This window comes from Tigriopus californicus, chromosome 4 (assembly GCF_007210705.1).
Source record: "Tigriopus californicus strain San Diego chromosome 4, Tcal_SD_v2.1, whole genome shotgun sequence".
Classification (NCBI taxonomy): domain Eukaryota; kingdom Metazoa; phylum Arthropoda; class Copepoda; order Harpacticoida; family Harpacticidae; genus Tigriopus; species Tigriopus californicus.
In genome coordinates this window covers 1,938,000-1,950,405 of record NC_081443.1, presented here as the reverse complement: position 1 = coordinate 1,950,405, position 12,406 = coordinate 1,938,000, and the positions used below count along the sequence as shown (strand labels likewise).

At 41.1% G+C, this 12,406-nt stretch overlaps 3 protein-coding genes across 3 annotated transcripts; 2 read left to right on the top strand and 1 right to left on the bottom strand.

The window, feature by feature from the left end:
• Positions 1-4,149: 4,149 nt before the first annotated feature.
• On the top strand, positions 4,150-5,133 carry LOC131878955 (shematrin-like protein 1). The gene is made up of 2 exons (XM_059225120.1): positions 4,150-4,309; positions 4,381-5,133. The coding sequence occupies exons 1-2, from the start codon at positions 4,292-4,294 to the stop codon at positions 4,924-4,926; spliced, it is 564 nt and encodes a 187-aa protein (XP_059081103.1). The 5' UTR covers positions 4,150-4,291; the 3' UTR covers positions 4,927-5,133.
• Positions 5,134-9,126: 3,993 nt separating this feature from the next.
• Positions 9,127-10,379, bottom strand: LOC131879375 (adhesive plaque matrix protein-like). Its single transcript, XM_059225675.1, has 2 exons — positions 10,104-10,379; positions 9,127-10,042 (listed from the first exon to the last, which is right to left on the bottom strand). Exons 1-2 carry the CDS (start codon positions 10,128-10,130, stop codon positions 9,386-9,388), a joined length of 684 nt encoding a protein of 227 aa, XP_059081658.1. The 5' UTR covers positions 10,131-10,379; the 3' UTR covers positions 9,127-9,385.
• Positions 10,380-10,907: 528 nt separating this feature from the next.
• LOC131879279 (uncharacterized) lies at positions 10,908-11,724 on the top strand. The gene is made up of 2 exons (XM_059225552.1): positions 10,908-11,067; positions 11,138-11,724. Exons 1-2 carry the CDS (start codon positions 11,050-11,052, stop codon positions 11,657-11,659), a joined length of 540 nt encoding a protein of 179 aa, XP_059081535.1. The 5' UTR covers positions 10,908-11,049; the 3' UTR covers positions 11,660-11,724.
• The last annotated feature ends 682 nt before the right edge of the window (positions 11,725-12,406 follow it).

Sequence of the window (12,406 nt, the reverse complement as noted above, 5' to 3'; positions counted from 1 at the left end):
TTCTAGATGCCATTCAGACCAATCAGCTTGACCAGCATCTTGTACATGTATCTTTAATATTGCATGTAACAAAAGGTAACTGAGTTCTGCAGCAGCATATTGATAATGTCACAATGAAACTATTACACAACAGTTTTGTTATCAAGATTACGTTTCATTACATGTAAGAGAAAAATTTACACTGTTTTCAAGCTTCTTGAAAATGATGGCAGGCCAATTCTTTCCACATCTTACTCCATGGAAACATGTTAAGATGTGTCTAACTTTTTAAGAAGAAGAATGTTGCACAAACAAAGTGCGTCCCAACCTTTAATATATCGTATCTCCAAAACTGCCATGATAAGAGAGACAGAGCTATTCAAAAAGGATGGATGGTGGTTGTTCATATATCTGCAATCTATTTTGAACTTTCATGTCAAACAAATTTCTAGAAAAAACGAGAAAAACTTCAAATCCCACAATTTTCTCCTAAAATTGACAAAAAAATATCTTAAAATAATCCCAAATTGCATAACTGTTCATATTGTTGTTCTGAAGTGGCTGAAATTGCACAATAAATTGCAGAAATATGTCAAATATTGCTGATAAAGTTGCAAAATTTGCAGATGCAATAAATTCGCAGAAAATTCTGGGATATGCAACTGTTTTTTGCATATTTTGCATGATTTGCAGGATGCAAGTTTTGGCCGGCCCTGTTTATCACAAAAAAAACCGAAAAGAGTGAGAAAAATTCATTTGCTTCACGCGGTAATTGCCAAATAGTTGATTGGGAGCATTATTGGGGTATCTGTGGCCACTTTGTTTAAACATGGAGTAACCCATGGCGATGATAATAGGTATCAAACAACTGCAAAGCAGCGTTTAACATAATCCAAAGGGTGATAACGCCCTCTTAGTCTCGTGGAAAGCGAAGATCATCAAGCACCCAAACAAGTCTAAGCCCCAAATAAGTGAATGTCAAGAAGCAATCCATTTTAACCCAAGAAAGGTGGAAAGAGGGCTCCACACGTATGTCGAAGCCCAAAGCCACCGCCTCGCCTGAGTTTTGAAGGAAAGAAGGAAAGAAACGTGCTTGAAAGTCACTCGCTTTGTGAAATTCAACCTGTGTGCTTTTTATCTTTGCGTCCAAAAGTGTGAAGCAATTTTGTTCCACACTACTTCTGACCCACTTCCTTGTTTTCAATGTCAATTAGAAGCAATTCTTCAGGCTATAACTGGCCTACCCTATGTTCGGGAAGAAACAACTCAAACACGTATCAATAGTTTTATCGAACCTGACTTTAATCTTTACCCCTAACAATTTGATTTTTTTTCTTACTTGATTGGGATTACCGTCGAAGCATCGACTAGATATTAGTTAAAAACGCCACAAATTATTGATAAAAGAGAACCGTTGTTGCATTTCAGTCATTTTGACTGGTCGTGAGCATTCTTGAATCAGATAAAATGTGTTACCCTTGAAAAAAAACCTAACAGAAAAGGCGTTAGAGAATACAAATTTCTTGTCATGAGACCATGTCACACTACCGAAAGGTCATTCTTGGCTCTTGAAAGGCTACGAGGATCCACATTTTCTAAAATCTATATTTCCGAAATGTCTTCACTCTGATCAACACTAATCAGCACATCTCCCAAATCTGAAAAGAGAGCTTGATTCGTTTTACTACTTTAATTCAATTGCCCTAATGATATCTTATTTTAAACAACATATTACGGAAGATAACTCCAACTGGCTTGACACTTATGTGAGTTGTGTCTCTTCCATAAACACAGGTTTTGTAGTTTTGGTAGCAAATATTCATTGGACAATAATTCTGCGATGCCCATTACGTACAAATCCAGTTTTCAGCCACATTTTGAACATTGTTCACCTATTTAGGTATTTTCAAAGAAGGTACGAATGGTATTTGAAGACGTTTTCAAAAGCATATCCGTGAGCTTTAAATCAACTCAGGTTTTAGGGTCAATTGTATTGGTCGTTGAGGCTTTACGCATTTGAGAGTACCCTTAAGTCCTCGAGAATTTAGACAAGTTATATCTTTGTGTCCACTTCTCTTCTCTCTCGCGTTTCTTTATTTTTCAAATTGATTCCTTCTGTTCATTTGAGGGAGGGAGCGTTAAATAAGTTTCGGGTAAATTTTCAAATTGCATTTTAGATTAGCCTTAGGCTCAATTTTAGTTTTAGGGCCAGTAGTTGCTGGTGCCAAGAGCAATACATAATGTTGTTGCTTAGATATCACCAAAAGGTAAGAAAAAAATATGAGCACAATTTACCTGAATTTGAAAGGGTGAAACATGGTTCAAGGCGCAATCTCGTGATTTGACACTGAAAATCGTTTAAATGGCGCTTTTTCTTATGAAGCTCTTCAATTCCCCTCAAAGAGCAGAAAACACATTGAACAATTGTCAAATGAATGGTAGACTCGCTAGTGAGTTTTCAAATCTATTATTGTCTGACTAAACTTCTCTTTAAGAAAGAGGAGGCGAGGACTTCATCATTGAAATTTGTCAATATGAGAATGCTGATTAATCGGTGAAGCATCATGGCTACCGTGCGAACCATTATTGGACCGTCCCAAAAAGGGTTACAATGATTCCATTTGCAGATTCACTATTTGGACTTTCTCGTGTTTCTGATGCATGTTGATCCGATGATCCTCATCTGTCATTGAGCCCCTATATTTCATGACTCCAAGCATTCTTTCTCCAAGTCAAAGGGCTCGCCCATTATAACCGTTTCCAAATTGGACTCACCAAGCTGTTCTTCGAATTTCTTTAGCAGACGATGCCTTTAACTTGACCTCAGATTACTTCAATCGATTTGATTCTCGCCCATCTGTCTTTGACACGACTGGGCATTCGAATATTCATGACCCATCAAAATCAAGTGGACTCTCATGCACATTTTGTAATGCGCCTTGAGGATCTATCATTGTACGAGAACGTCGAGTAACAATGCCCGGCATCCGTTCATTGAACTGAGATAGGCCTGGGCCTGGTGCTACATTTACTATGTAGGTTATACAACGTAAGTCATCTTGACGACCAAGACGATGACGACCAAGACGAGGAGGGGCGAGTCCAGAAATGAGGCTACGTCGTAGAAGTCAGAGAGAGCTCCCTCCTGTGCTCAGTGCAAATGACCTGGAATCAGATATGGCGGATGTTCAAACAAGCTTGAAACTGAACCTGACTAGTTGACAATATACGTATATCGTACCTTCTTCTTTCTAAATACAGTTCCAGTTTCTTTCGTACGATTGCTCCGGTTCTTCCGGATCATCTGAATAAGAATTCCAAAGTACAAACAGTACAAACCATTCACAATACGAATATTTGACGGTTGGCAATATAAATGCAATGCCTAAAGAACCTAAGAGCATCACGAAAGGCCCCTCCGTTCTCATTGTGATGGACTGGTCGTCTGTACTTCTTCATGGCCAACTTATCTAATGTCTCGAATACGCCAGGCGTGTGTTTTGTTTCTTAGTCGAAAAATAAATCCCGACCGAAGATTCTAGAAGGATCGTTCGTGAGACTTGAGACCGACCCTAGAAACGCTGTATGTGGCTTAATGGAAATATAATGACTTTGCTTCGATCCATCTTCTGAGGGAAACGGGAGAAAAAGCACCAGGAAAGAAGGTACCATTACAAGCCTGAAAAAACTTTGGCGTTGTCTTGTTGCTAGGTCATAAAATCGGTCGTTCGTTCGGTCTACTACGTTTGGATCCCTTGTCAAGTAGATTTTTCTCAGTGAGTTTAATGCATCGCCCTTAAAGAGCTGAACGGTGATTTCAATGCACTCGCCAATCTTGGGCTAGCTGAGTTTGCAAAGCTTATCTAATTTCAAAATATTTTGCAAGTGTTTTGTTGCCACAGGATGTCAAAAAAGCGAGCGTCTCTCCAAACCGGATCGAAAAACTTTTCAAACGGGGGCTTGTGGTGGGGGCCTGTTTCTCTTGATGCGTGATGAAGGTGCCCTGCGGCCTAATGGTCTACTGTTTGCACCGGCTTCACAAGGCGGTAATGCTAAGCGGGTGATGGATAAGATGGTTAAGATGATACAGGGAATTGTGAACCTCTGAGTACAGTTTGCCAAAATGGGTGCGTCGGGCGTGTTGGCTGAATTAGTTGGTGGCTTGGTAAGTTGGTTGGTTGGTTGGTTGGTTGGAGGCTTGCCGTGCCAGTGTCGGTGTTGAGTATAAATAGAGGAGAAATTCGTTGGGAAAAGCATTCTCATTTGATCGCTGTCTGCTCTCACTTGAAGGCATCACCTCCCTAAATTCACCATGAAGTTCTTCATCCTCGTAAGTAAAAAAAAACACTTGTCCAAACTAATAGAAAAGCCTTATCTCAACTTTGACTGGGCTTTTTTCAGAGCGCTATTGTGGCCATGGCTGCCGCCGCACCCGATAGCGATGCCAAGGCCGATCCTGCCTACCTTTACAACTATGGATACGCCTCTCCCTACGCTACCACCTACGGCTACAACGCCGCTTATGGTGTGGCTCCCTATGGTGTTGTCAAGCCCGCTTATTACAATGCCGCTTATCCTTATGTGAACCGAGTCTTCAAGCGCGAAGCTGAAGCCGAGCCCGAGGCCGAGGCTGAGGCCGATCCCGCTTATCTGTATGGTGCCTATAGCGGTTACGCCGCTCCCGTCTCCACTTACGCTGCCTACAAACCCACCTACTACGGAGCTTATGCCGCCCACCCTGTTGCCGCTTACACCGGATACACCGGATACAACGGATACCGTGTCTTCAAGCGTGAGGCCGAGGCCGAGGCTGAGCCCCAATACGGATACGGATACGGAAACGGTCGCCTTGCTTATAACTATCCCACCGTCTATCGTGGCTCTTATAGGTATGGTAACCGACGCGTTGCTAGCTATCCCCGTCGTACTTACGGTTACTACTTCTAAGAAGAACATTTCTGACTCTGGTGCTCAATGAAAACAACGTTTCGAACCAATTGGTTGCAAAATGCGTTCCTTGCTTTCCAATGGAAAACATGCGACCCCTTTTGTGCCAAAGCAAAATCATCCAACCGAACGACAAGTTAAATGTTACGCAAACAAAACTTAACAAACCAAAAACAATAAATGCATTAACTGCTAAAATAGTTAAAACATCTTGTTTCATTTGAACATCTCGGTTGGCATTATGGAGTCCTCAGATGTTGCCAGATAGCTTCCTCCTTCATCATAAAAACTTTTCTACATGGTGATGTAGGCCGTAAGAATTGGAAGGAATTCACATAGTTCGGATGATGTCTTTCCCACTATTGATTGGTAACCTTCATTGTTGAACACTGATAAGGCATTAGCGGAATTGAATGTAGTGCCCCTAAGAAAGTAGACTTCATTCAGAAGCGACGCTTTGTGTCAGTAAGATGGCATGAATTAAGAGAATGTCAACAACAATTTTTTTGTGCTCAGGAAATAACCTGCGGAATGTGGATCAATATTTTTGAGTCGAACCGCTTATTCATTCGTTAGCATATTCCGTATTTTCCCATATACGCCCTTTTGAAAAGTTTTTTTGTTAAATTTTGTTTCATTTCCGTCAAATAAGTCGGCTTTTCCTCATTAACGCTCTTTGATTTCCCCCTGTATGTCTAAACATATAGTCAGGGAGCATTTTTTGCGGACTTCCTTACCGCTACCGGGATTGGAATCCCAGCAGTTCAAGACGAGAAGATTATTCATTTTACTTGACTTTTATTTGTATATATTATTTGATCGACCAACGAATTGGATTTGGTTGATCTGGCTAATCCTTGAATATAAGGTTGATCAGGAATTTTAGTCAAAAACTTGTCCAAGTCTGACTTAAATCCTGCTCCTGGATCAACGCCTACATAAGCCCAACGAATATTTGAGGGCAGCAAATTGAACAATGAAGGAGGGCGAGAAAGAAAAGAGGTGGACTTCATAGTTTTAACTAGCCTGGATTCTCGAGGGCTTGAAGGTGCTCTCAATACGCACATTAAGCCTCTACGGTCACTAGAATTGGCCCTAAATCCTGGGTTGGGACAAAACTCATGAATGCTTTTGAAAACGTACAATATCAGATACCTTTCGTACCTTCTCTGAGTAATGTACAATCCCAACCTTTCTAACCTCTCCCAATACGAGAGCTCTCTCATATCTTCAATGTTCCTAGTAAAACATCTTTGGACCTGCTCGAGCTTTTGCAAACCTGCTGAACTAATTGGAGCTATTCAATATTCAAGAGCTATTCCAATATCTTGGAGGACTACACCTAAATCCTTCATGGATGAGACCAGCATCATCTAACTGTGGAGCGTCTAATATCGTCGACCCAAAGGTCATTGAGCGGGATTTCATTCCATTCAGTGCATATCGTTTAGCCTCCATTTAGTGCTGGCCAAGAACGCCAGCTACAAACTTAAGAATCTTTATGTTTCTATTTTACTTATATTCCAAATCAACACTGTGTTCAAGCTAAGGTGAGGGATTAAATTTCCAATTTGAGGGAACAAAATTTGTACGAATGTTCAAATTTCTCACAATTCTACAGAAGATATTTGCTTGCTTTTAAACCTCATGCCTAGACTACAAATCACTATAATCATTTTTAGTTTAAAAAAAAAAACCTCACTGGCATGACTAGAATGAAAATAACATTTTAGCAAAAAAAGCAACAAGTCTTTGTCAACCTTGATTTTTCATACTCTTACTCCTATCTAGTGATTGATTGGTGCTGAGCCAAGCCTGTCATAAGTTGGATTCGTGTCAGTCCTCTGAATTTCCAACTTTTTGATTGGCTCACCGAGTTTGAACTCTAGCCTGTTGCCGCAGAGGACTTGAGTCCTTTTTTGAAAATTTACTTCGACGGGTCCGGATTCGAGTTCCTTTCTAAAAGAGTCGAGTGTGGTCAAGTTTTCAAAATTTAAGTACAGTGTGGGCCATTTAAATCTGCCTCTACTTTGAAGCTTCATAACTCGTGATTGATATGTCAAAACTGGAGGTGGTAATTTTTGGGAAGTAAGCTATACTCCTTGTGAGTTTAGGTATCAAAAAAGAAGGCTCCAGCTCAATTCTCCTTCACTAAATCATTAGAAGAACATACAGTCTTAATTTGAAGTCATGCTGAAAAGGAAAACTTTGATATTTTTGGAATTTGATTTTGTATGTATGTATTTGGGCTTGTTGAGTTTAAAGAGAAAAGAAAATGAATTATAAGGGAGACACAAGAGACCACCCAGGATAATCGGGAAAGCTCTGGGTTGATTTGAATTACAACTATGGGACTGTGGGCAACGAAAAGTCTATAAGAGATGTAAAAAACAATGATTTTGCCAATTTGGTTGATTATGATCCAAGAATGTCTGTCAGGGCCATTTCTTGGAAATTTAAGGACTCCTTGTTGACCGTTCAGCTTGCTGTTCAAGAAGATTTGTTCATTTGTTTGTTTGGAGTAAGATGGCAGCTCTCTTATTTGGACTGCCAAGTGATGATTGGTGTCTCAACTTAGGGATACTCCAGCTTTATCTTCTTAACCAACGTGCAATATCAATTATTACCTCACTCTTGGGAATAACCGCAGGTTTGCCCATTTAAGTGGTAAAGGGAGCAAATTATGTATTAATCATAAATTGCAAAGAAACTTCGACTCGGCTAGCCAGGGTTTGAACCAGGATTTGTAGATTAGAAAGTTCAAGACAACTCTAGGTATCATTTATACCAGATGAGAAAAGGCTGTGGGAAAAGGGCAAATGTTAGTTCAAAAATGAAGGACAAGGGCCCTTCTGAGGAAGTGCTCGAAATTATTGAACAAGCTCAAGAACCCAGTTCAAGCAATCATGATTTGGCTCTTTTTCTACAAGAAAAACTTTGGCCAAGATCAAGTCTTGAACAGTCAATATCTCAAGTGGTTGGGCAAAAACACCTATGAGGTTCTCAGAGTAATAAGAAGTAAGTTTCCTCCATATGCATCAGCAATGGCAAAAATCACCTTTGAAGGAATTTGTGCCATTTTCTACAATGTCATGGCAGAAAAAGGCCAAAAATGGTGAAAGGTGGTCAAAATGGCCAAAAATGGTGAAATGTGGTCCAAAATGGCCGCCAGTGCGAACAAAGCAAATGCACATCTAGTCAGTTACATCTGAATAATATTTAAACCTGTCAGACGTACAATTCAATTACCATCAAAAGTCATTTTGACTAGCAATAGATTAGCACTATGTGAGCCCTGCTCATGATTGATCGTTGTGGCAAAATTCAAACCCATCAGACTTGAGTGTTAGTTTTTAATCAATATCTTGCGACAATGCAAAATCTCCTTCCCAGCATGCCAAAGCTATAATCAGACGTAAAAAGAAATAAAAAAGTATGCAAGTAAAATAAAAACGTGAATTTAGGTGTGTTCAAAGGTTTCTATTTTGCCATTTTCCACCACCTTTTTTTTGCATGATTTTCTGCCATTTTTTGCCACCATTTTCTATGAGGTGGTCAAAAATTGTCTTTAACAATCTCTCATTCCTGACATGCATTGTGATCCGTCTGAAGGGAGACAAACTTCGTTTTAAGCATGTATGTAAGATCAAAGTTTTTAACATTTCCTATTTTAGGTAGCCTGATCTGTCAACAAACAGGTAAATCATCCAATACTCATATACACCTTCTGTAATGCATCACCACGATATTTTATGCGTGTCTGAGTGGAAAATTGTATGCAATACAATACAATACGACTTCAAATTGAAACTGGATATTCTTCTAATGGTTCTGTGAAGAAGAATTGAGATGAAGCCGCCACTTTTGGTACCTAAACTCACAAGGAGTATAGCTTACTTCCTTAGAAGTTCCATTATCACCCTTGACGAATCAATCACGAGTCATGGAGCTTCAATATGGCTGCAGATTTTAATGGCCAACCCTGTGAAAGATTCAAGTGCCCTTGGACTCAAATCCGGCCTCCCCAAATTATTTGCGATGACATCTTTGAGAGAGTAACTTTCGACACCAATTGTTCCACCTAGCTTGAATTTTGAACACCTAATCATCGTAAAATAGATCAAGACCAATTGGAAGAAAGCTTAAGCGGCTTCTTCATTTATCCTGCGTGCTGTTTTTGTGCGGGCATTAGGAGGGCACAACTCTGGCCCTATCTGATGTATTCAAGTATACATTGAGGTTGCTTTATTCTATTTTTGGGTGGGATAGGATTTGTAGTTCATATTGCTGCATCCAAATACCTCCAAAAAGGAAGGGGGAGTCCAAAAAACAATCCCTCCTCAAATGTATTTCTGCCTGGCCTCCTTTAATAAGATTGGTACAAGTATAATCGAGAATAGTAGCCGGTTTATTTGGGACGATCATAAGCCAAAGCAGAAAAGCCAGGACGTGCAATGCTTCAATACCAATTGCCAGCCTCAGTTTCGGGTTCAGCCTCAGCCTCAGCTTCACGTTTGGCAAATCGTGGGTAAGAAAAGTAGTATTGACGAGGATAGTAGGGTGTGTATCTGGGTCGACCGTAGCCCAAAGCAGGGAAGGCAGGAGGAGAAATCATGTTCTGGCCAGCCTCGGGTTCAGCCTCAGGTTCAGCCTCAGCCTCACGTTTGGTAAATCGTGGGTAAGAAAAGTAGTATTGACGAGGATAGTAGGGTGTGTATCTGGGTCGACCGTAAGCCAAAGCAGGGAAGGCAGGACGAGCAATCATGTTCCGGCCAGCCTCGGGTTGAGCCTCAGGTTCAGCCTCAGCCTCACGTTTGGTAAATCGTGGGTAAGAAAAGTAGTATTGACGAGGATAGTAGGGTGTGTATCTGGGTCGACCGTAAGCCAAAGCAGGGAAGGCAGGACGAGCAATCATGTTCTGGCCAGCCTCGGGTTGAGCCTCAGGTTCAGCCTCAGCCTCACGTTTGGTAAATCGTGGGTAAGAAAAGTAATATTGACGAGGATAGTAGGGTGTGTATCTGGGTCGACCGTAAGCCAAAGCAGGGAAGCCAGGACGAGCAATCATGTTCTGGCCAGCCTCAGCTTCAGGTTCTCCTTTGGTGACAACGACAACCATCTAAAAAATGAATAACATAGGTATATGGAACTCACACTTACTCAAAAAGACTTGGACTTACCAGCACAAAAATTGAAGGAAACTTCATGATGAGGAGGTAAATAGTTGCCTTCTAATGAGCTAGAACTGCAAACTATGAATGGCATTCCAGACGATCCTTGGCCTCTTTTATAAGCGAATTTTGCAGTTTTGTTAGAACACACCTTTCATCCCCTACCGTCAACTCTGGTTAAGGGACACTTTTGAGAGAACCTATCGTTGACTATCTAGCCCCGTGAACCGCCCTCTCTCATAAGAACAAGCAAAAACGTGCTAGATCAATAAGCACTGGAAGATGTGATCACAATTTGCTTGGCTAGCATCGTACGTTTCTTCGCCGAGGGCTTAAAAACACGTTTAGTTACTCTTGAACGCTCATTTTTTTGCTTGTTAAATGGAGGCATTTGGCGTGTATTATTCTTTTTCTTGATTTATTATTTTAACTGATGGCATTCTTTATGATGTGCTGTTCGGTGTCTACTCATCAGACGGTGGTACAAGTCTCTGTACTAAAATAAAACACGTATACCGAAGCCTTTACATAAGTTTCGAGTTCACTTATAGAAACTTAGATGAATATTTAAGTTCAATGGAACAAGCGCTAATGTTGAAGTTTTTTTCTCTCAGGATGATCTTTTCAGGCCTGCCTTTGAAAGGTATCACTTCAAATTTGACTATGTCGAGGTATTTGCGAAGTTTTTGTTTTTCAACCAATAACGCGACGCATTCGAGTCTAGCTAAGCGAGAGAGGGTTAAGATGATACAGAGAGTTATGAATCTCTCGCAGCATTTTGCCAAAATGGGTGCGTCTAGCAATATGCCTGGCTTGGTTGGTTGATTTGTTAGTTGAAAGCTTGGCGTGTTTGTGTTGTTGTTGAGTATAAATAGAGTTGCAATTTGTTGGGAAAAGCATTCTCATTTGATCGCTGTCTGGTCTCACTTGAAGGCATCACCTCCCTAAATTTACCATGAAGTTCTTCATCCTCGTAAGTAAAAAAAGCACTTGTCCAAACTAATAGAAAAGCCTTATCTCAACTTTGACTGGGCTTTTTTCAGAGCGCTATTGCGGCCATGGCTGCCGCCGCACCCGATAGCGATGCCAAGGCCGATCCCGCCTACCTTTACAACTATGGATACGCCTCTCCCTACGCTACCACCTACGGCTACAATACCGCTTATGGTGTGGCTCCCTATGGTGTTGCCAAGCCCGCTTATTACAATGCCGCTTATCCTTATGTGAACCGAGTCTTCAAGCGCGAAGCTGAAGCCGAGCCCGAGGCCGAGGCTGAGGCCGATCCCGCTTATCTGCACGGTGCTTATGCTGGTCATGCCGCTCCCGTCTTCACTTATGCTGCCTACCAACCCGCCTACTACGGAGCTTATGCCGCCCGCCCTGTTGCCGGTTACACCGGATACAACGGATACCGTGTCTTCAAGCGTGAGGCCGATGCCGAGGCCGAGGCTGAGCCCCAATACGGATACCGAAGCGGTCGTTTTCCTTCTCCTTATGGCAACGCTTATCCTGGCTTTTATCGTGGCTCTTATGGTCTCTCTCGTCGTTCATCCGCTTACTACTAAGAACATTTCTGACTCTGGTGCTCAATGAAAACAAATCTTACGCAAACAAAACTTTTCAAAACAAAAACAATAAATGCAGTAACTGCTTAACCAGTTGAAACATCATGTTTGGTTTGAATATCTCGCGTGGCATCACTATGGCAGTAAGTGTGCATGAATTGAAAAAATACTGTTGAATGGGATTATGGTCTCATGAAATAAGATAAGAAATATGCAGTCAATATTTTGGATTCAAAGGGTTAGTTCGTTTTTTAAGTGTTTCGTATTTGACGACATCCGTTATTCTGACAAGTTGTCTTTTGGTTGCACATTGGTAAGTAGCGAATGTTAAGTGCGCTTGTCGTTGATCAGGACGCCAATCGCAAAATCCATGATTATTTTCCAATATATCAACATGGTACGACATTAAATGAATGTGCGTTTTAGCTGAAGCACATTGGCATAGAGGCCAGCTTTTGCTTAACAAACCAATTGTACTTGATTTCTGGCAAATGAACCAGCTTTACCTCATTATACCTCTTCATTTTCCCCCAATTGTACGAACACGTTTGGCATTTATTTTGCTCAGGACAAGAGCAATGACTTTAAACTTAAGAAACCTCATCTTTCTAATTCACTGAAATTCATGATCAACCGTATATCCATAGATTCCATTGGTATAGGCCTCCCAATTGTACTCAAATAACAACTGGTTTCTGTAAATTACTTGAGGCCGACAGAAAAGTGTTCAAAACCGCTCAGACGAGC